Source organism: Xiphophorus couchianus, chromosome 12 (genome assembly GCF_001444195.1).
Source record: "Xiphophorus couchianus chromosome 12, X_couchianus-1.0, whole genome shotgun sequence".
Classification (NCBI taxonomy): Eukaryota; Metazoa; Chordata; class Actinopteri; order Cyprinodontiformes; family Poeciliidae; genus Xiphophorus; species Xiphophorus couchianus.
The window spans coordinates 31,758,876-31,781,517 of NC_040239.1; the positions used below are offsets into that span (position 1 = coordinate 31,758,876).

The 22,642-nt window shown below is 39.7% G+C and overlaps 1 protein-coding gene across 2 annotated transcripts; it reads right to left on the reverse strand.

Moving 5' to 3' along the window:
* Positions 1-341: 341 nt before the first annotated feature.
* Positions 342-12,074, reverse strand: lhx2b (LIM homeobox 2b). 2 transcript variants are annotated; one of them, XM_028032640.1, is made up of 5 exons: positions 10,789-12,070; positions 9,529-9,731; positions 8,499-8,869; positions 6,003-6,208; positions 342-1,064 (listed from the first exon to the last, which is right to left on the reverse strand). In XM_028032640.1, exons 1-5 carry the CDS (start codon positions 10,969-10,971, stop codon positions 774-776), a joined length of 1,254 nt encoding a protein of 417 aa, XP_027888441.1. In that variant the 5' UTR covers positions 10,972-12,070; the 3' UTR covers positions 342-773. The 2 variants fall into 2 exon arrangements, with proteins under 2 accessions (XP_027888441.1, XP_027888442.1); XM_028032641.1 differs by having other exon boundaries at positions 774-1,064; positions 8,499-8,866; positions 10,789-12,074.
* Positions 12,075-22,642: the final 10,568 nt, after the last annotated feature.

Genomic DNA, 22,642 nt, shown 5'->3' on the forward strand with positions numbered 1-22,642 from the left:
AGTTACAGTGTTACTAGTTATTTTGCATCATATTTCTTCTAACAGCTACAGGATCTGAATAGTTTCTGGTTCACTTTAATCAGATTATAGTTTCATTCTTAAATGGAATAAATTCTGCATAAATATTAATTTCCTAAACAATTTCCCTCCAGCGTATATTTTTCTTCAAATGAGAAGAATATTTATGCATTTATTCTGAGACACGTAAAAAAACTGGAAGCCCACAAAACACACAGAACTCATTTAAGTCATCCAGTTTTCCTAGAGACAGTCAGGTTCGACTGACTTCAGTCAGCGAAAGTGGAGCTGATTGGAGTTAAAGGCACATGGCAGTCATAGTATATTTTAAACTGTATTTTAATCTCAGATTTCCAAACAATGAAAAAAAAGACCTTTTACAGTCCTTCTAACAGTGATTCTTTTACAACATAAATACTGTCCTGAAAAACAAATTCCCCAAAAAAAGAAAACATTTCTTCTCAGCAGTCTCTCTTTGTGAATATTGAAAAATTTTAATCGGTTCTCCTCAGTTCTCAACAAGACAACATCAAAATAACAACAACCATTCCATCAGTGAGGCCCAGCCGCCTCACTATGTAGATAGTCTCTAATGGAGTCCTTTTGTTTCCTTCATGGTTCTAATTCTTTTAAAGTTCTAAGGTGTTAACAGTGCTCACTTTTAGATCCAGAAGGAGGGTAAGGATGTGGAAAAAGTCTTGAGTGTGCAGGGAGAGGTGGTGATGATGAGGGGTGAGGGGCTAGTGCTCTGACCATCAGAAGAGGCTGGTCAGCGTTGTCTGTGATGGGCTCCGGCACTCGTGGACGTCCATACCGCCCGGCACCGACGTGAGTACAGAGGTGACAGTAGGCATGGTGGGGTTGGTCAAGTCTGTGAGGGTGGTGGGGGTGCTGGAGGGGCTCATGGAGGCGTTGGAGATCTCCGAGGCCGGGCCTGAGGGCGTCCCACCCTGCAGCGTGGAACCGTCGGATGCCTTGTCCACCCCGGTGCTCTCCTGCCGCAGCAGGTTCCTCCTGAACTTGGCCCGAGCGTTTTGGAACCAGACCTTCAGAAAAAAGAAGAAAAAAAAGAAGAAATCTTGAGTCAGAGTTGGTCCAAGGTGGCATGGGGCCCTAAACAGGATTTCATTTAACTACCCTCAACTGCCAAGCATTTCTGTATTGCACATCTTACACAACCATTTTTACTGTACAACAGCTAAATGTTAGCGGTACAATATTACATTAATTAATTTTATAACTGACTTGTGCTGCCTGAACCATTATATATTTATAGCAGCTGGAATAAACCTTCCACTGGGGTTTAATAAAATCTGAAGCATTACTAATATTTAAACACCACAATATTTCCTTCAAACTGAAGTCCGACTCATTTGATCAGCTACAGCTTAAAATCTAAAATAATTCAACTTCCAAAAACATGACTGTCAGGTTGATTGGTCTCTCTAAATTCTCCTTAGGTGTGTGAGTGTGTGTGGGCGTGTGTGGGTGTGTGTGTGTGAATGGTTGTTTGTTCTGTCTGTTTCTGTGTTGCCATGCAATTGACTGGTGACCTGTCCAGGGTGACCCTGCCTCTCGCCTGTTGACAGCTGGAGACCAGCACCCCTCCCAACCCCAATGGGAGAAAGGTGTAAGAAAATGGATGGATGGATGGATGGATGGATGGATGGACAATTCAACTTCATTAAACAGGATAGTTCTAGAATGAACAGAGATTCTTTATGATGATTGTTTTTTTGTTGCTTTTTTTACATTAGGTCTCCTTTAGAATTAGATAGATATTAAAAACAGATTTTATATTTATCTGTAAATTGATTGAAGCTGTTCTGGAATATTAACACTGTTATATTACTACTATATTTGGAAAAACAAGCAAATGATGATTATTTTTAAGTATTAGCAGTTTGTTATGTTACATATACAGTAAACACAGGATTATACTTTGCTCTGGCAGATGTAGATTGAAAATCAAAATGGTTGTTTCTAAGAAGGCATCAGACACACACATATCAAAATATAATAAAACAATTTAAAAGAAAGATCAGTTAAATTACAATTTATCTGTTTTTACTTCCTACTTTTCAAGAAAGTGTAATTTATTCATTCACAACCTCCTGGAGTGTTTTTCATTGACTATTCAATGGAAATTATTCTTCTTGACATTCTTTTTGATATGTTAAAGTTTCTCAGTTTTGAGGACTGTTTTGCATTAACTAGGCACTTATTAAGACTCTTTGGGTTACTTTTAAAATGAGAAGAAATGAAAGTCCACTTCAAAGGTTGGAGAAGACCTTCAGCAGTCTTTCTGTGAGGTTCATGTCAGGGAATTATTGGCTTAGAGATAAAAACAACTTAAAATGGCCTCTTTAGAAACCAAAAAGAAGAAGAAAGTTCATTTGTTCAAACATCAGGTCTTTCTGACAGCCGCCCTTTGGATTTAACACAGATTAATTGTGAAATGTCCATAAGCCTGAGAAATGCAAAGCTTGCATCAGAAAAAGTTTATAAATTTATGGAAAAACTTAGCAGCAAACACCATAACTCACAAAATACAGCAGGTCTACAATGTCCAATTTTCAATTTGACTAAAGGCTTTAAGTAAAGATCCACCAGTGAATCACTCAGAACTCTGAATCAGACACATTTTCCTCAACTGGTTGAACTAAAAAAATAAAACTGGCTGTAGATCAAAGGAAACATTTTTCAGAATCTGATTTGGCAGGTCAGGCCTAAAAACAATGGAAATCGGTATCGATCAGGAAGGTCTGGTTAGTACAGTTGCAGGTTCCAGGTTTTCATCAAGAAGAAGAGCTTCTGTAAGATTTTGCAACATGTCTAAGTTTTTCTCAAAACAGAGAGCAAAGACCTCATGGTTAGTGTGGCGTCACACTAAAAAGGTCTTAGGTTTAAATCTCAGCTGGTATGCGTGAAGTCTCCGTGTTCTCCGTGTGCAGGTGAAGCTTTTCTCTGATTTGTTTCTCCCCAAATTCCGCTTAGCTTGACTGGCCACTTTAAATCACCCTGGGGTTTGGCAGTGTGTGTGTCAGGGGTTAGGGTTAGCGTCCTGCACACAGTGTGTGCCGTCTTCTGCATCTTGACTGGCAGCACCGACCCCATCACTTCCTCCAGCCTCCTAACGCTCCACTGTGGACAGGGTTAGGCAGGTCCAGGGCGCGAAAGGATGGGATTTAAAAACCGCTTTGGTGTGTATCACAACACACAACTTTGGCACAGTCTCATTCTGTGGTTGCCTTTAGCTCACTCTTTTAGTTTTCTGGCTTGCTGCTTTGCTGCCATCAGTACAGAAAGCTTTTTAAACTCTAAAGAAAACTGAGAGTGAGTGGGAACAGTGTAAACATCTCAAAGCATTTTCCCTGAGAAAAGAACCTTCCATGTCATGGGAGACAGATATCAAAACGGAAGAGGAAGCATAATCATTTTACATAAACTAATAAACTGATGTCCGCAGTTCTGTTGTTCCTGATATACAGCACACTGTCTTAAAAAAATTCTTACGAAACCCAAATCAAAGTAATTACATGATTACAGACGCCACACCAAACAAGCCGAACAGCTGAGAAAATTTCACATGACTGATTCTATATTCTTTATATGCATTTATAAACCACTGAATGCATTTTACTTTCAGTGTTTTTCTTTTTTAATTCCTTCAGAAAATAAAATTACAAGTAAAAGAAATCCGAGAAGATCTGTGGAGGAAGTTTCCGTTTCCTCTGTTTGGAGCCAGCAGTGAGCATAATATCTCTTTGTCTTTTTAAAGAGTATTTGCTAATGGTCTAACTGGAGTCCGGGATAAAAGCAAGCTTAAAAACACAAAGCTGCACTGCTCTTGTGCTGTGTACTGAAGTTATAAAAAGCCTTTACGTTTCACGGCTAGTCTCAGGAAAAATACAGCCTCCTCTTTTATGTTTGCACATAAAAATCCAGAGCCCATGGCTTCCTTTATTTGCCAATCCTGTGAGGAAATTCTAACTGACCCGTCTACAGTGTGTGGGCATAAAAGCAGCTGTGATTTCAGTTCTTAGTCTCATGTTTGCTAAGCCGTTTTCCTGATCATCCCCAGGAACGACACTGGCCTCCAGCTCAGCACTGAAGACAGCCTCCACCAATTATTGTTTTTCTGCACCAATTATTTGTAGTAATATCATATTAATAGAAAAATAATTGTAATAAAAAGCAGCGTGTGTGAGTGAGTGAGACAGAGTTGAGCGCTGAGCCGAGTGTTGGAGCGTGTTAGCGACAGAATCATGACAGAGCCATGGGAACCGAGTGGCAGGAGAGGCTCTTCAGCCGGAATAACAGGCAGGAAAACGCATCAAAGCAAAACGACTACAAGCTCTAATTAAGGCAGAAGGATATATTCCTTTTCCTTTTCACATTTTTCTTTTATTCACAACTCGTTTGTATTTCTTTCTTTCTTTCTCAGTTCCCCAGATAACATGTAGTACATGTCGTAGTGGAAATCAAACACCCTCTTCTGTCGTCTTTCCATATAGTGAAGAACATTTTCCTTCCTGTCCTTCAGTCACCATCAGAGCGTTATATCACAATCAGAAATACAGAGACGGAGCCTTCAGTCTGTGCAAGTAGACACACAATTAGCTTTCATCTTCCTAATTAATAAAACTGTAAATAAATATTTTGTACTTCTATGATCATTCTTTCTTGCTCAGTGTTTACGGTTTGGTTTGGGAGTTTTCTTCAGAAAAATTCAGAAATAACTGATATCCAGCCATCACTTAAAAATGTATTGATTTGCCATGGAAATAAAGAAGAATTTGTAGTGAGTGTAAAGGGATTCTCTTATAGCCCTATGTTTGTTTGTTTATTTTGACACTTTCTTAAGTTTAGTTATAGTCTTTTAACCAAAGACTAATTCAGTTTTACAGTCACAAATCCTTAACAAATCCTTCAAGTGGCAGAGAAAAGTCTGACTGTCCCGTTTGTCCCGTTTATCAGTGTGACTAAAACCAGATCGGATCAGATTTCTTCTTCTTTCAAAGTTTTTTTTTTGTTTTTATTCATTTACAAACATTTGAAAACATTTTATCATAGTTATCATTTTAGATGAGTATTATTAAACTTTCAGTCATGACTACAATATTTTGCTAACAGCGCACTGTGCCATGTACCAGAGTCTCTTGGTTCCAGACAGTGTTGCCCTCCAAACATTCAACATACAATGGCTGTTTAAGGTCTGACACTCGTTTATATTTAGTGCAGAAAAATGTTAAAATGTGAACTTTTTTTAGCCCGGTGGTCCCATCAGATAAAGTTGTTTTTTCTTGAGGTCGACCGCTCTTTGTCTTTCACCTCTTAACCAGATTCACGTTGTTTAGACGGAGGACAGGGCTGCACAGTGGCGCAGTTGGTAGCACTGTTGCCTTGCAGCAAGAAGGTCCTGGGTTCGATTCCCGGCCGGGGTCTTTCTGCATGGAGTTTGCATGTTCTCCCTGTGCATGCGTGGGTTCTCTCCGGGTACTCCGGCTTCCTCCCACAGTCCAAAAACATGACTGTCAGGTCAATTGGTTTCTCTAAATTCTCCCTAGGTGTGAGTGTGTGTGTGAATGGTTGTTTGTCCTGTATGTCTCTGTGTTGCCCTGCGACAGACTGGCGACCTGTCCGGGGTGTACCCCGCCTCTCGCCCGGAATGTAGCTGGAGATAGGCACCAGCAACCCTCCCGACCCCATTAGGGACAAGGGTGAACGGAAAATGGATGGATGAAATGGATAGACGGAGGACAATGCTGTCTTTCTATGTCTATTCAAAGGGAATTTCTTCAGGGCAATGTTTCCTGTCATATGGGTGTACTTCTGGGAGAATGAGAGAGTTACAGCTTTGTAAGACAAACAAGAGTTTATAGAACGGTGCAATATATTTGTGACTCACAGCTTTGTGATGTTTCCTTCCCTGTTCAGTCACAGAATGTGTGAACCAAGATGTGAGAGTCTGCGAGGGTTACCTGTAAGACCCGCTTGGTGAGGCCCGTCTTCTGGGCAAGCTGCTTCAGGTCCTTGGCGTCCGGGTTGTGGTTAATGGCGAAGTAGGACTTCATGGTTCGCAGCTGGTGATGCTTAAAGGACGTTCGCATCCGCTTGGTCTTCTGACTGGAGCTGTACTGAGAGTCCCGGTCTATGGACTCGCCGTCATTCTCATTACAGCTCAGAGCTGTGGGGAACAAGGGTAAGAGGGCAGGTTGAGTCGGCTGAACAGCATCATCATTATCGTTTTTATTCTTCTGCTGCTTATTAGCTTGACCCTGTAGCATTTGTATGCCAGACTCTCATCGGGTCCGAGGTCTCACATGAACCTGGTAATCAAATAATACAAGCCTCGGTGTGCATAAGCAACTTTTTAGTGCATCAATACGTCTAATAAAAGAACAGATTCCAAAGGTATATTCTGTGTATGCCCCACGTGTGCTTTTTCTGTCAGACGAAAAAAATCTCAAAAATCTCTACGCCTCTAATATTAAAGTGCGCTATCATCTTTATTTTTAGCGTGACAAAAATGAAAATTTCTTGCTGTTATTATTTCCCTGATTCATCACTTGAGTCTGATGTAAAGAGTGTCCCTTCCAGCTGTCGTTCACCTTCCCCACCTTGCCACACAGGCCAGTGCGCCTCGTATCTCTGCCTCTTCATCCAGGAGAGAGGTGAAAACGTAGCCTGGCCAAGCACACGCGCTCCCAAACACACAGCAACCACTGAGACAACAGCACACATACAGTATATTCATCCCAGCCTGCAAATTTCTTGGCAATATTCAAGGTGTTGCCGCATGCATAACAGTTCAATATCGGAATGTTGTAAATGATGAATATGAAGTGAGTGAAAAGCACCAGAATAACACTTTACTTAATTAGCCCATACGCACCAGGCAGAACAAATGTTGTTTTCCAGCCAAAGCATATGCTGAGGCGCTTTAACAAACAAAACAGAACCAAAAAAAAAGGGAGGAAAACAAACAGTCATCTTTATGCTGCTTTTCTACTAACTTCATGGTCCAGCAGCAGAATGCAGAGACAATGCTACCTGATGGGGCCCGCTGAGGGGGGTTACCCCGTATTAGGGTTAGTCAGGTTAAGCTTTGCTGCTGTTTCTAGTATGAAACAGGAGAGGGCGCACTACTTCTTCTTTCTCATTGCTCCTCAGTCTTCTTATAATACAAGTTTGTTCCAAAGTTAAACAAGTTTGATTTGTTGTATGAGTGGATATGAGTGGATAGTTTTTTTTTTTTTTAATGAAACAGAAACACACAGACACAATAAAAACAGTAGCTGCTTCCAAAGCAGGAGAAAACTCTGTCCACTTGTTGCAGCGTTTTTACTAAAACTGGATGTCATGTTAAAAGTCCTTATGCATTCAAAGAGCAAAATTTAAATAATAAAAAAAACAAGTCATTAATGCTGTCTTTTTGTTTTGTCTAACTCCGGATCTTCACACAAATGTTACACATATTCTGAAGACTGTGAGTGTGGGACGCCAGAAAACGCTGCTGTTGTGAGGTTAGCATGCTGCCTGCTCTCTCTTCCAGTGAATAACCCATCAAATCACATCGATCTGGCTGCTACACACCCATACTGGCCTGGTCCCAAAGCAAAGAGGTTCCAGAAGTGGGTGTGTTTAGAGTGTGAGTGTGTGTGGAAGAGGGCAAATGCAAAAGAAGGAATCAAAGGGAAAAAAATTGAAATATAATTAAATCTTAAATCTTCTGTATGACCGAAAAAAGGACAACAAAGAAACTAAACATTCGCTGAGATTTAGCTGATTGACTCTTCATTGGAAAAAGTTGAACATACCAAGATTTTACTTGTAAAATAATTTTAATACTTAAATTGACCGATTATATCAAACTACAAAACGCATCTAAATAAATATATATTTCTCTGCGCTTTTCTCCGCAAATATAGATCAAGGATTTGTTTTTTGTTTTTTTTGTCTGCACACTTGGACCCAACTTTTAATTATTTTTTATTTAAATTTCATGCAGAGGGACAGGCATGCACAGCAGCTTTTTGTCTTTTTTTCTTTACATAAATCTAGAGGATTATTTTAACATGTATAATTTTCTATATTCAGTGAACAGGGCATGAGGCAGTCATTTAAACCGCAGGATAAGTGGTTGTATTAGTTATTTGAAATTAATGCTTTATGTTTTCAGCTCTCTAGACAGAAAATGACCTATACTTTATTCCAAAGTAGTTTAACACTTCAAAACTATTTTGGAAGTGTTAAACTGTATGAATGTTTTATTTATTTTTTTCATTCTATATTATTATTGTTATTATTATTATTATTATTATTATTATTATTGAGTCAAGACTGATGTTTACCTCTGCCTTTTAGTTCTGAAAGTAAAAACATTAGTAGTGTAGTAAAGTTTAAAAAAAAGAGACAAAAAAAGTACGTCTCCTCTTTTCGTTCCCACACTAACATTTTGCAGACTGTTTTCTTACCCGCGTTGTATGCAGCCAGCTCGGCCCCAGGCCCCGGGCTCTTCCTCTTCCTGGGCCGGCCCTTCTGCACCGTGCCCACGCCGTTAAAGTAGGATAGTCCCAGCGCGTTGGCCGGGCCCAGGCCCTTGTGCGCCACAACGTCCGCGTGGTTAAAGTGAGTCTGGTATTCTCCCTGAATGAGAGTCTCAAAGTGCAGGCGGCAGTACACCAGGCTGTCCTTCATGCCGAAGTGGTCCCCGGTGGTCAGCATCTTGCTGCACGTGGTGCACGTGAAGCAGTTCAGGTGGTAGACCAGGTCCCGCGCGCGCATCACCATCTCCGAGGCAGAGATGCCCAGGTGGCAGCGCGCGCACCTCTGCACTGAAAATCTTCTGCGGACAAAACAGAGTCCATGAGCGGCAGAACGTGACCCCGGTGACCCCCTGACCCCAGCTCCCACCCGGAAGGAATTCTCAACGTAAATTGCAAAGTTAGAACCGAGTCCAATTTTTAATAATATAAACTTAAGTCGGATTTCTCCGTGATGTTCTCACACATTGCCAGTCAGGCTCACTTCCGAATGGGTCCCTCATTAATAATAAACTGCAGCCTTCTCGTATTTTTAAGAACTCTTCACCTGATCTGTTCTCGGTAGAAGAGTATTCTGAAATGTTCTGAGTAAATATCTCAGCGGAACTTTCAAAAACAATTGCGTTTATAATCTCCAGTCACTTTTGTCTCCCCAAATTGACACAATTTAAACTTCCAAGCAGTTCGATTTTTTTTTATTTTTATTTTTTTATTGTTTTTATTTTTTTTCGTTTTGGCGTCCCCTAATTTTAACTTTCACAAGGAGAGAGATGAGCAGAGTTTGAGTCCGTGTAAAATTCTGCAGACATGCACTGCAGAATTCAGCGTGTTGATTAACCGCCACTCGAACACTAAATTGGCTATAATTAACTGTAAAAAGCATCAAGCACATGCAGCTCTTTCTAAGCGTTTTTGCAACCAAACTCGATGAGCTCTCTCTACATGACCCCCTCCCTCCTACCTGTAGTAGTCCTCCTTGCAGTAGATGCTGCCGTCCTTGCTGAAGCAGGTGAGCTCGGACTCCAGGTTAAGTTTACACTCGCAGCATTTGAGGCAGCGCATGTGCCACTGCTTGTCCACGGCCAGCAGGTAGTAGCGATCCGCGATCTTCCTGCCGCAGCCCGCGCACAGAGCCACGCGCTCGCTGGTCACGCAGGGCATGGCCTGCAATGTGCACGAGGACATGGGGGTAAAACAAAAAAAAGTATATTTAGAAATATTAAATATACAGCCGGAATGCTTAAACAGTCCAGGTCCAAGGATTTTGGAAGCCACAGTTTATTTAGCTCTCCGTGTTTAGCAGATTAAATCAAGTATGATTGAAACCTCAGCGGAAGAGACTTGTCAATAATACATGAATATTTATTTCTGAGTTATCCTTTACAATAAAGCACATTTTTTAATTTCACAGATGAATTATTTAATATATTATTGTAATATATAATATTAACATGTAAACATAGATTTGATTGAAGTAGATTTGCTTTATAACTCGACCGTTACTTTCTGTGTGCAGTCACTCTGCGGTGGTTCTATTATGGACTGAAATATATTTTCTTTTTCAAAATACAAGTCTGCTGGTTTGTTAGAAGTTTTTGGAATTGGATGTTATTTTGCTCTGAGGCCTCGGAGATAATACACACCTCCAGGAATAAGGTGCACTTATTTCTTTTTATTTCTGGCCCGCGGTGTTCCTTTGATTTAAATTACAACAGGAATATAGAAAACTTTCCTGCTGTTAAGAGCGAGTACCTCGGTCACTTCGAGCAGAATATAATATATATATATATATATATATATATATATATAATGTGTGTGTATTTTTTTATTTAAATTGGCAAATTTGAACCTATTTGATGTTGCGATGTACGATATCTGAAGCTCATTGAAATAGTCAAAATACATTATTTTTGTTGTTGTTTTTCTTGAACAATTTCCTTAAATTATCTTAGAACTTTATAAACTGCGGCCTGATTTATTCTGGACATTTTACTGCGACTGAACCAAGTTTCCGAGCTGCAGAATCAGCAGTATTTAGGGAAAGTCTGGGAAAATGTCCTCAACAGTTGCTTACTCTGGTTTTTCTTCTACGACGATTAAAATCAGAGGAAGGCGGAACAGGAGCGCAGCCTCTGTCACATGTTTACAAGCGGCCATGCTGCCGACACTGGAAGCAGCAGAGAGAGAAGGCCAAAGAAAGGAGACAGGAAAAGTATCCTACCGTCTCTGACTCGCCCATATCGATGGCCGAGCTGATGGCCGCCGACTCGCCCTTTCCTCTCCGCTCCATTTCCTCCACCACACCGTGCACATCGCCCCCGGGGAGGCCATGGAAAAGCATCGTTGCCGCAGAGGGGAGGATGTTGTAACTGTTCTCTTCGGATCTGCAAGCCAAGATGTCCATCAGAGGCGCAGAGCCTGCGCCGGAACGCAGTGGCGACGCTCAGTTTTCGGGCTTTTCCTCGCTGCCGATGACAAGTAAGAAATCCAGTTCAGGGATTAAAAAAAAAAAAAAAAAAAAAAAAGGAAAGAAAATAAAAGAAAAAAAAAAGAAGGAAAAATTGGACACGTGTTCTCCACACTACGTATCATCTGCCAATGGCAACCATCATCCGAATCTCTGCAGTTCTCATTATTAATAAGCTCTGACTAATTCAGTAACAGCCGCGTGGATTCCGAGTCTTTCATTAAAAAAAAAAAGAAAAATCAATTTTCTCTCAGGAAGATTTTTTAAAATTATTTTTGGTTTCGCAAACTGCTTCTTCTATATTTTCTGATCCATTTGTTGGGAGTAAACATACCAAGTACGGAAGCTCCCGTTCCACGGCTCTCAGCCTCCACCTTGATGGGAGGAATGTTTTCGGATGTCGGCTCTGTGGAGGGGAACTGGCACAACCATCCGGGTTGTTCTGTGTGACTCTGGGCAGCAGTTTATACAGGAGAACACAAAAAAATACAACAATTAAGAAAAAAGATTGGGAGGAATGATTCTCCTCCTGCGGGATCAACAGTCCAAGTTGATTCTCACAGCAGCTGATGGAAACTACTTGCCCCAGTCACAGACAAAAATAAAAAGAACCACTAGTAATTGAAAAAAAAAAAACACACACACAAAAAAACACGTGGCCTCTGCGTGATAAAGTCCCGTCGGTGATCTATGGGCAGCACTTTCCGTTGTACAGCCTGTTTAGTTCTTGTTTGGGCTCATGCCTGAAGATGCGTGTGCGTAACGGCAGCAGAGGAGGAGGAGGAAGAGGAGGAGGAGGAGGAGGAGGAGCTGGCTTTACGCTCACTGACTGTCCGCTGAACCCCCCAAACCCGCCGGTCCTCCGTTTAAGGTCCCGGTAGAACCCTCCGCTCCTTATCTACGGGCCCTGTTGCGTCACGACGCAGCGCTTGTGTTCATTGGCTGTGCCGGGGTCTCGGAACTGTTCAGTTGTCTACTTTCACCGAGAAAGAAGCAGCTCTGAGAGAGCATGTGAAGCAGCAGCAGCAGCAGCAGCAGCAGCCGCGGTGCGCACTGTCCGCAGCTGGGGCTTGAAAACTCTCTCTCTCTCTCTCTCTGTGTGTGTGTGTGTGTGTGTGTATACGTGCGTGCGCGCGAGCCCCAGCAGTCTGCTGGGACCTTTACTCATAACTCTCTACCTCAGCCTCTCCAAAGCGATCTGTGCGCAACTTGTAAGGTCTCCCGCTTAAAAAGCTGAACCATCCTTGATTTTTCCTCATTTTGTTTTTGTCTTCTTGAAATAGGTGTGAAATACAGTTTATTCCTGCGCAACAGATGGATCACCTCGGATTTTATTCCCGAAGTTGTAAAAGTTCTCTCTACCAACCTTAACTAGTTTCCACTTGATGCTTTCCAGGTTTCTGCATCACTTCCCATGAGGCTGCGTGGAGTAGAAAGTGTTGCTCAGATAGTTTTTCCTCTATCAAAACACAGATGTGAAGCTTTATTAATTTTCGATTTGATTTAATAATTTATAAATGAAACAGATACAATAATTAAAGGAAAACAATGGTTTTATGTATGTCGTGTTGCTGTCTAGTCAGAGTAAAACCGCGGCTTATTTGAGCTCAATTTGGCAAGTCGGCTTTTCATCAAGAAGTTGTTCTTTTTCTCTCCAACATCACTTTCTAGGATTTGACGTCACTTCCCATGCAGGCTGGTGTTTTAAGGAGAAGCAGCTTTTCCTCCTAAATGGCCCTCTCAGCCGCCGTTCAGTTATTTATGAGAAAATAAAAGAAGAAATTTGAAATAAAAATAAAAAATGATATAAAATTTTAACTAAAATAATTAGTTACATTAGAAAACGTCAAAGATTAAAAATAAAACAACCTGGACAGGTTTTAATCTAAAAATAACATTTTTAAAAACATTTTTTCTCTTTCTCTTCATATTTTTTAACCAGATGCGTTGAAATAATTTCTGCCCATTTACGTTTTTATTTCCGCTTTATTATTATTATTATTATTATTAGTATTATATTATTACGTATTATTATTGCGTATTATTATTAATATTATTATTATTATTAATATTATTATTATTAGTAGTAGTAGTATTATTATTTTATAAGTCGATGTAAGCTAGTTTTCTCTCTTCCCAGTCAGTCAGTGACTGGACATCATATCGGCCCAGCAGCCTGACTGGTTCGTCCCTGCACCCTAACCCAGCGCTCAACTGATCCCAGATCCACTCGCTCTAATTAGCTCTCCACTCTTAATTGGAGATTCTGGGGTGGGGATGGGGCGTGAGGACGGAGGGGATTGGAAGGGGTTGGGGGGGGGGGGGGGGGGGACCGCGTCATCTGAGGATGTGTTTGAGGTTTTCTCCAGCTCCAAAGACGGTTGGAGAAAATTACACGTTATCACATCTCTGCTGTTGTTTAGAGGATCAGATGAAGCAGGAGGTGAAGAGGCTGAAATCCATCCAGCTGTTCAGTCCGCCGCGCAACCTGCCGACCCGAACAGCCAGGCGCCAAATTCACTGTTTGTTCCTTAATGTTTCTCCACAAAGAAATACAATTAAAAGAAAATCCCCCCTCCCTCCCCAACATGCACTCTCACCTCCCCTCCCTGGTATAACAGCTCCCGTTTAGGCTATTGTGAAGTTTTATAGCACAAATATGATGTTAAGCTCCTAAATCCTCATGCAAATCACCTCCCCTGTAATACCTTTAATTGAATACATGCATATTTATCATCTGGGTTTTCTACCCGCTATAAGGCTGGGTTTATACATTAAACATAGCTGCAGCGCTCATGTCTGCAGGCGAGGAAGAAATGTGATATTAGGCAGTGGGCTGAGATTAAAGAATCAAAATAAATGTAAAAAAAAAAAAAGAAAGAAATCGGAGTTTGTATGTATTAGTGTGTGAGAAGCTGCCATGTTCTCATGGATTGGCACTGACGCCATGTATGCTGTAATTATCTCAGTAACCTGAGCCAGAATCTCTCCAGCTTCAGCGCAGATCACAAGAGTTAATAATAGTGGTAAAAAGTACTGCGCGGGATAAAATAGTCCTATGATGCTTTTATTGTAAAATGGGGCAAATTACACGCGCGCGCTCGCACTCCCAACACACACTTTGTATTTGTTAACATGGGGGCAACAGACCCACATCTTCAGAGCAGGGGGATAAAAAGATGCCGAAGAAGAGAATGAAAAGACAAGCCGTCAGCAAACTGCGCCGCTCCGCCTCTGCTACCAGGCTGCTGCGCTACATAAAGAGCTGCTCATTAAGACTCGCACTATAAGTTTTTGGCAACTAAATAAAAAAAAATAAAAAATAGGTGCGTCGTTGTTCTCAGACAAACGGATCACAGAGTGAATAAAGTGAAGCAAACTGAGATACTACCTCTGTTCTTTATTAGAAACTACAGAATAATTCCATAACAATGACAGAAGAAAGGAATAAACTGAGAGCAAAAAATACCGTCATTTGTTTTATATGTACTTACTAAACATTATTATTATTTTTATTATTATTATTTTTTATTTATTTATTTGTTTAAAACTAACAATGACAATTTTTTTCTTAATCAACTTTGTTGGATTAAGAGGCTCTTAGCATTGTACAGAGATTTGCAAACCATCATAAAATAATACAATTAAATATAAATAAATAAATAAATTCTGGGAGTATTTTTATTAAATAGCAGATTTCAAAACAGTTTCAATAATACTGAATCTGCAGTACAGTGTGTGTTGTACAGTTTGATTTCCATGGGAATTCCTGGAGCTCCCTCCTGATGACAGGAGCATGCAGTGTGCATCTGGGACGGCAGCCACACGCTCTGCCGATCTTCCAGCTCCACTGCCATTAGTAGAGATCCAGGATGGCTGGCGGTTCTGTCTAGTGATGCTTTTTGTCAATCTGATCACAGCTTTGGGGTCCAGAGGATTACAGTTTGGCTTATGATGCCAGAATATTCTTAAGTGTCCTTACACTGAACATCCTCTGTTCCTGCAGAAAAAAAGAGCTGTCCTGCAGTTATGTGATGCTTCAGCTCAGATCCTCAACAATGTAGATCCCTGATCCTTGATGCTTCTGACTGCCTTTCCATCCCCGATGTCAGTCTCCTCCAGCCCTGAGCTCATGCTGATGTTGAGCATGTAGCCTGTTGTTGACCTGGAGCCCATCATCAAAAACACATCAACATATCAATAATTCATTCTTTTAAATATATATAGTATGAAAATTATGGGATTGACTGTTCTATGATTTTTCCTGGGATTTTCTCATTTAAATTATTTTAAAGTGTATAGCACAGAACCATTCAAAGTGCTTACATAAAGATTTAGGAACATTAAAAAAAGTTTAAAACACACAAAAAATACAGTGCAGTGATAACTTACTCAAATGAAACAGCAAATAAAAACTCACTTTTTCAATACGAATTTAAAGCTTAAAAAGGCTTTTTCACAGGATCACGTATAGATATCAAGCCACAGCAATATGTACATTTACATAATTTTACAGTCATCAGTTATTACAGAATATATGTGACAATATAACTCCAAACCAGCAGAAAACACAAGACAGAAACAGAACACAGAGTTTTTCGAGGGGCAGACAGAAACACTGTAAGAGCAAATTTTTAATGAGTTCTGCTTTACCCATAAAACGAATTCACCTCTATGGATATTTTTTTTCTTTTCATATCTTTAAGAAATCAATCACCATCAACAAAATTTGGCTAATCTGACAAACAAAAAAATCGTTTTGATGCCAAAGTGAAACTGTTTCCTCAAAATAATGACAAAAATGTATCCTGCATTCTCACTACGTGTGGATTAAAGAGTAGAGTTGAAACCCATTCAGTTCCTCCAAAGAAAACATCGATGTGTGGCCAATGTGAAACTTTTAGCCAACAACTGCACACACAGAAGCAGCACTGAGACTCACCAAAAGAATCTTATAGCCACACTGACAGCTGTGGGGTGGGGGGCAGCATCATGGCCTGTCATTACTGTTCATCAGATGAATCTGAGGTTTTTGTTAAAGTGGAAGAAATGATGAGCAGATAAAAATACAATGTCTGTCCGTTTAGATCCAACACCTGCAGGTGTCCGAAAAAAAAAAAAAAGTCATTTTAGCTGAAGGCAAAAAGAAAACGCCATTTTTCAACCACATGGTGAGTTCAAGGATACATCAAGTCAACAACACAAAAGCTGCACCAGAAAAAACATGTTCTAGAATGGCCCAACCAGAGTCCAGAACTGAATCCAACACAAAATATGAGCAAGGACTTACAGAAGATTGTTGACAAGAGATGTTCTCACAATCCAAGGAACTTAGAGATCTTTTGCAATTCAGATGAAAAATTTTACCAAGTTAAAGTTGCAACATGCTGCTTGACTTCAACCAAAGAAGAATGATAGAAACTAGCGGTTTTTATAATGAGATTGTTTTACACACATTGAATTCCATTCACTGATTAACTTAATATTAAAGGTGGTTCTTTGCACCGGATTTCATTTAGGGGTGTTAGATTAAAAGAGATTTTCTTGGAATGATTTTCATTCTGCTTCAAAACTCTGGACTAATCTGTCACATAAAATCACAAAAAACATTGGATTTTGTGAAACAATATGTGGAAAAGTTCATATAATTTGAGTACTTCTGCAGTGCACTGTATACATTTTTCCAATTTGTTAATATAAAAAAAACATTTAACACTGACTGTAAATAGATTTTGTTTATTGTGGTTATCTAAAACTATGATTAATAAAATCAGCAGACACAATAGTGTGTCATTCACTAATTTCCATATCAAATAAACCAAACCCATGCTGTACAACTTAATCCAGTATTTTTGTTTAGCCAGACATCATGAACATTGCATAAGTGAGGAGAGGCAATGAACCAGATTTAGCCATTAGCTACTTTCCATTTGTGGTATAAAGGCAAGTGCAAACCGACCCATGTCAAAGCTAGCTAGGCAGCAGTTGGCTGTAGTTGTGAAACATTCACATGTTGCCATTCTCAAATTTCTGATTAGCCCATCAACACATCCAAAATAGTGCAGCTTTTTGAGATAAAACCAGATCAATAACAACCGTATTTTAGAGATTTGCACCTTTACCCTAACCTGAATCAATAGTTGGATTTTGTTCTCTCTTTTAGTAGGAAATGTGATCTAATCTGAGATCAGGCTTTAGATTTTATGGAGTCACTGCAATACATTTACTGAGTCTCAGTGTGAGTGACTAACTTTACAGTTTTTGTTGACAATTAAAACCTTGTGTGTGGGGGTGGGCGGGTGTGTGTGTGTGTAGGGGTGTACTTGTTTAGCTATCTTATATAGGACTTCCCTGGCATATTTATCGATCTTTTGACAACCAAGGGGCTTTATGGGGACCAAACCCTAATACAGTGTTTGGGGTCAGAGGTAAGGAGTGAATACAATTTTAGTTAAGCCTAGAGTGAGAAATGGACTTTTATTAGGGTTAGGAAAAATGTCTGGGTTAGGAATGAATGCACTTACTAAAATAAATAGAAGTCTATATAAGTGCCAATATGAGTAGAAATACAAACATATGTGTGTGTGATGGCGCGGGTGTGCAGGGGTGGGCGTGTGTGTGTGTGTGTGTGTGTGTATGTATCTGTGTTTCAGCATTTCTAGCAATTTTTCCAATAAGTACTACATTATTGCTCCTTATGGGGCCCAAACCGAGGACCCCATAAGGAGTGGTCCTGTTTTGGGATTGGGGTCAGGTTTTAGGACTAAGGTGTGAACTGAGTTCAGGTTCCATTTAGGGAATCAATGAAAAATTAATGGAATCTAATGCAAAGTCCTTGTGAGGATAGAAATAAATACTATGTGTGTGTTTGTGTGTGGGTGAGCAAGACAGGGTGCCATGTTGTCAACAAGCAGAATGCTGATGCAGCTCCTCTGATTACTCCTTGTCCGGTAATGATTTCCAAACTAGATGCTCATCAATAACACAAATCTGCATTTTTCAGAAAAACATCTTTCTCGTCAGGCTCCTGGCATCTTTTTGATCTCTCCCAGTGTTTTAATTGTATCCTGCATAAAGGTAGAGCGGGAGACGCCGGGGTGCGTGGCTTTAATGTGATGCTGCTGTGTGGAGGTGGGGAGTGGGTTACATGGTCTCTGAGGAGAGCTCGGCTTTAATTAAGAACGGGAACAAAGCAGGGGAGAGTGAAAACACATGAAGGGTGTGTGTGTGTGTGTGTGTGTGTGTGTGTGTGCGTGTGTGTGTGTGTGTGGAGGGAGATTACCTAATCACCGTGCGTGCTACATTCATGCCACTGCTGCCACGTAAGCACAGCGTTGTGATGTCCTGGAAGAGTTCCATGAGTAGAAACAGAGCAGTTCAGGCAGCACACCTGAGCCTCTGGCAGCGCTCTGACCCACAGTCTGCTCCAGGAAGGCTGGAGCGTCAGATAGGACAGAACCACCACATGGAGTCAGTACAGGCAAATGACATTATCAACTCTCTGTGATTCCCAAGCCAAGGATCAGGGTACAAGATGCAGTCACAGCATTAAGAGATTTAGTTTATGGATAAAATAGATGAGATTCTCTTTTTCTGCTCGATGAAATCATAAATGTTTGCTATGTTTATTTATTGGTTTCTTTTGCCCTAACTTTTTATTTTTGGTGTTATTTACTGTAAAAAGATCTTTTAAAATTCCACCATATTTCTCAGCAGAGTTATCCAGTTATGGTCAAAATGTGATTTTTAGCTGGTGAAATGTGATACGATATTATTATATGAACATTAGTACTTTTGGTTTAATGTCCTTTCTTCAATGTGTGAGATTCAGGGAATAGTTTTTTACTTAAACAGGCAGTGCTGATGGAGTCGACTAATAAACAGCTATCAGCAGGCTGGCCAACAGCACTCAGCTCTAAAAGCAACAATGAAACATTTTTAAATGTTCGGTGTGGCAGCATGTTGGGTCCTGAGAACTTTTATATTCTGTGAGAATACACAAAGGTTTAAAGCTGCAGTATGTAACCTTTCTAAACAATGTGTTCTTTTCTATTTGATGGGATAGTCTCTATGCTGTGACAAAATAATATGAAACAACTCCCCTGCCTTCTCCCTGTGGTCCTACTGACATCTGCAGAAATACACCACTCCTGGTGAGAAACAACCAATCAGAGCCAGGAGGAGGGTCTTAGCGCTATTGATCACCTTGTGTACGCGCTGCTCAATGTGCTAATGGTAGAGAAACAGCTTGCCTTTACACAAAAAAACTCTTTATCCAATGTCGTCAGTGCTCATGATAGCCTTAGCATTCACAGAAGGATATGTTACGGGGAAGAAGCTTTAGCCTAGCACAGATACAGGGGGAAGGTCTGAGCAGTGCTAAGAGCCTTCTACTGTTTCAGATTGTTTTATATTGTCTCTTTTGTGAAACAGATAACAAGTTACTGCACTGACACTGAGGTTTGATGAACTAACATGTCTGTTTAATGGTCCATTTAGACTAATCAAAGACTGCAGGAGCCATGCATGTGATGTAATTGTTTAGTAGAGGAGAAGTGTCCCACCTGATAACAGGAAGCACCTGTCTGCCATGGTAGACAGAATCAGCACCTTGAAAACTGTAAAGAACATAAATAAAGGAACATGACAAAAAGGTAAAAAAATATAAGATAAAAATTAGATAAAACTTCACATAAGTTCATCTTATTTCAAGTCAGGTTATTTCACACAAATTCAACACAGTATGTCAATCTGCTTTACAAAAAATAAAGTCAGGTCAAATCAGTCCAATCAAACCTATTTTTCAGTTGATTCTTGTTAGGAAATAATGCAGTCAAGTTATGTTTATTTAAATTAGTTAAAAATATTAGAGACCCAGAAATTTGTTTTCCCTTGACTCACGAAGAAATATTAAGCAAAAAGTTTGTTAATAATTGACCTGAACATGTATTTAAAATAATTACCAGATATCTTGTCAATTTCTTTCATAAACAACTGTATTAATAAACAATAGAGGAGCATGAGCCTTACCAGTGATTATGATAAATATAAACTGTAAACAAAATTTCTGTTATCTAATAACAAAGTAGCATCCATCCTGCTGAGTGCAGCAGGCTTTGTTTCCTAAAATGTTCTGCCATAGAAACAAAGTAACAAGGAAGAAGACGTCTCACTTGTCCATCAAAATTGACAGCTTTTAATGTTCAGGGGTTAAAACCTCCCAAGCCCAGTGACTGCTGTTTGGACCCTTGTTGAATATTATACTACTGTATATGTCTTAGATTGACTGTGCAGAAAAGTGGTGTAGGTGTAACCACTACTTAATTTAATTAGCAATAAATTCAGTAGGAACGTTAGTTTTGTTCTATGGTCACACAGGAGGATGATACGCATAAGTTTTAACAACTCAAGTTTATTTTTCTTTCCCCACAAAAAAAAAACTATAATCCAGGTAACACTAATTACCTTAATAAAATTAAGGTATAAAACTTAAATTGTCCACCCTTATAAAAAAAATATCAGATTAATATTCAGAAAATTGAGGGTAGGTTTTCTAAACTGTAGCTTTAAAGCTCATTTCAACAAAGAAATTACATATTCCATTTAGTCCTTCAATATAACAGTTCAATCAATGTGCACATAAGTTGTCAGTTTTGAAAATGTTCATGAACAAATAAGTTTGTGAAACGAAATAACTTGAAGGATTGCCCTCCCCCCCTTTTTGTTCAATAAGCTTATCTGTTGTCCAAATCAAAGTAGCTCCAGCTCCAGTAGCACCAGTCCCTCCGTCTTTCCAGGCTTCAGTCCTTTTATGAGTAGTAACTTCTCTACTTCTGCTCAAATGTGCTTAGTCTACCATTTCTTTTTCTTCTCCCCTCAGCCTTACTCTTCTTCTCGTACCCAGACAGGAGAAATGTGGGTCTAGTGCCCTCTACAGGACATTCTAAGAACTAACAAAATACATTAAACATACAGACAGATCAGCATAGAATATGGGGGTTACATAGGCACATAGCATCCATGTTGTATGAAGCCTAGCCTCTCCTGAACAGGCCAACCAGCGGGCCTGTTGAGGCTGCTTTGTGTTTTAAGTCTGAGTGATTGTTACCTTGATCTTATGAGTAGCTGTTGCTTAGATTTGGTCATCTTTCACAAGAATATGTAAATCCATAATGTCCACAAGATGTAATATGATATCCACAATAATATATTAAACCTCTCCAGGAAAAATCATGTCTGTTTGCACCTGTAACATATTCCAGAAATCAGAAGTCCTTTTTTAATTAAACACGTTTATGTTTATAGGAGAGCTAAAATGTAGATGACGATTGTGATGAAGGATGGCAAAGGTTTATCTACAAAACTGAAAAAACAAAGTTAAGAACTTGACTTAGCATAAACATGACTAGAATTAACATGGATGAAAGGCGGCTGACAGCAACAATAAAACAACAAGAATCCAGAAACTGAACAGGAAGTTAAATCGCACAATAGATAGGTGCATAGAAAACACAGAAAGACACAGGTGAAAAAGATGAGATTGACTAACTGACACAAAAGGTAAGCTGAAACCCAGCAGACCTGATAATAATACACAAATATAAGAAACATAGTAAAAGACTAAATTGGAGCGAGTGTAGAACAAAAACAGAAGGAAATCCAGGGCATGGAACCTGGTAGGAAAATCTCCAAGCCTTGGAACAAAACAGATGAGACATGAGCCGACTGGATGAGAAAAGAGACAGAGTGGAACAGAAACCGATTTAACATGACCAGAAGACAACTTCTCAAATGAACAGCACAATCACCAAGACTAAAAAGTAAACTATGAAATATGATGAAACAAAACATGGAAAGCAGCACAGAACAGAAAATTCTAATGTAAATCAACCATGAACAAAATAATCCCAGATTATCAGAAAATAATCTGAGTCCATAAAACACAAAGGACAACAGAAATGTGAAGACAAGACTCCATCCATCCATCCATCCATCCATCCATCCATCCATCCATCCATCCATTTTCTTCCGCTTTATCCGGGGTCGGGTTGCGGGGGTAGCAGCTTCAGAAGGCAAGACTTATAAAGCAAAGACTATGAACACAAAACACCAGCAGACCATATAATAAAACCCAAAACAAAACCACAAGACAATGTGACAGTTTGAGGAAAGTGAGTTCCTTAAAAACATGGATTTGATTTTTCCTCGCGGATTTCTGATCTTTGCCTGTTAGAACATATTTGTGATTAATTAGAACTCCAACATGTGAGCCAACATCAGTGTTTGACCTCACGAATGTGCTTCTTGTAAAATGGTCAAAAATTCCCACTAACGTCCCCAAAGAGTTGAGGCTATTATTGCTGACATCATATTAAGTAAAATAGATTAAACAAGTTATGTCACTGAAGTTTATGGGTTTAAAAGCAAATTAGCAAATACTTTCGGGAAAATAGTGCATACCCAAGTTGCAAAATGTTTACATTTTTATGAGAATCTCTCTGAAATTAAATATTTCAATTTATTCAATATGGATATGTAGTTAAAATAGGATGGGATGTGTAGACTGGAATAGGATAAATGTTAATCTTTGCCCATAATTAAAGTTACA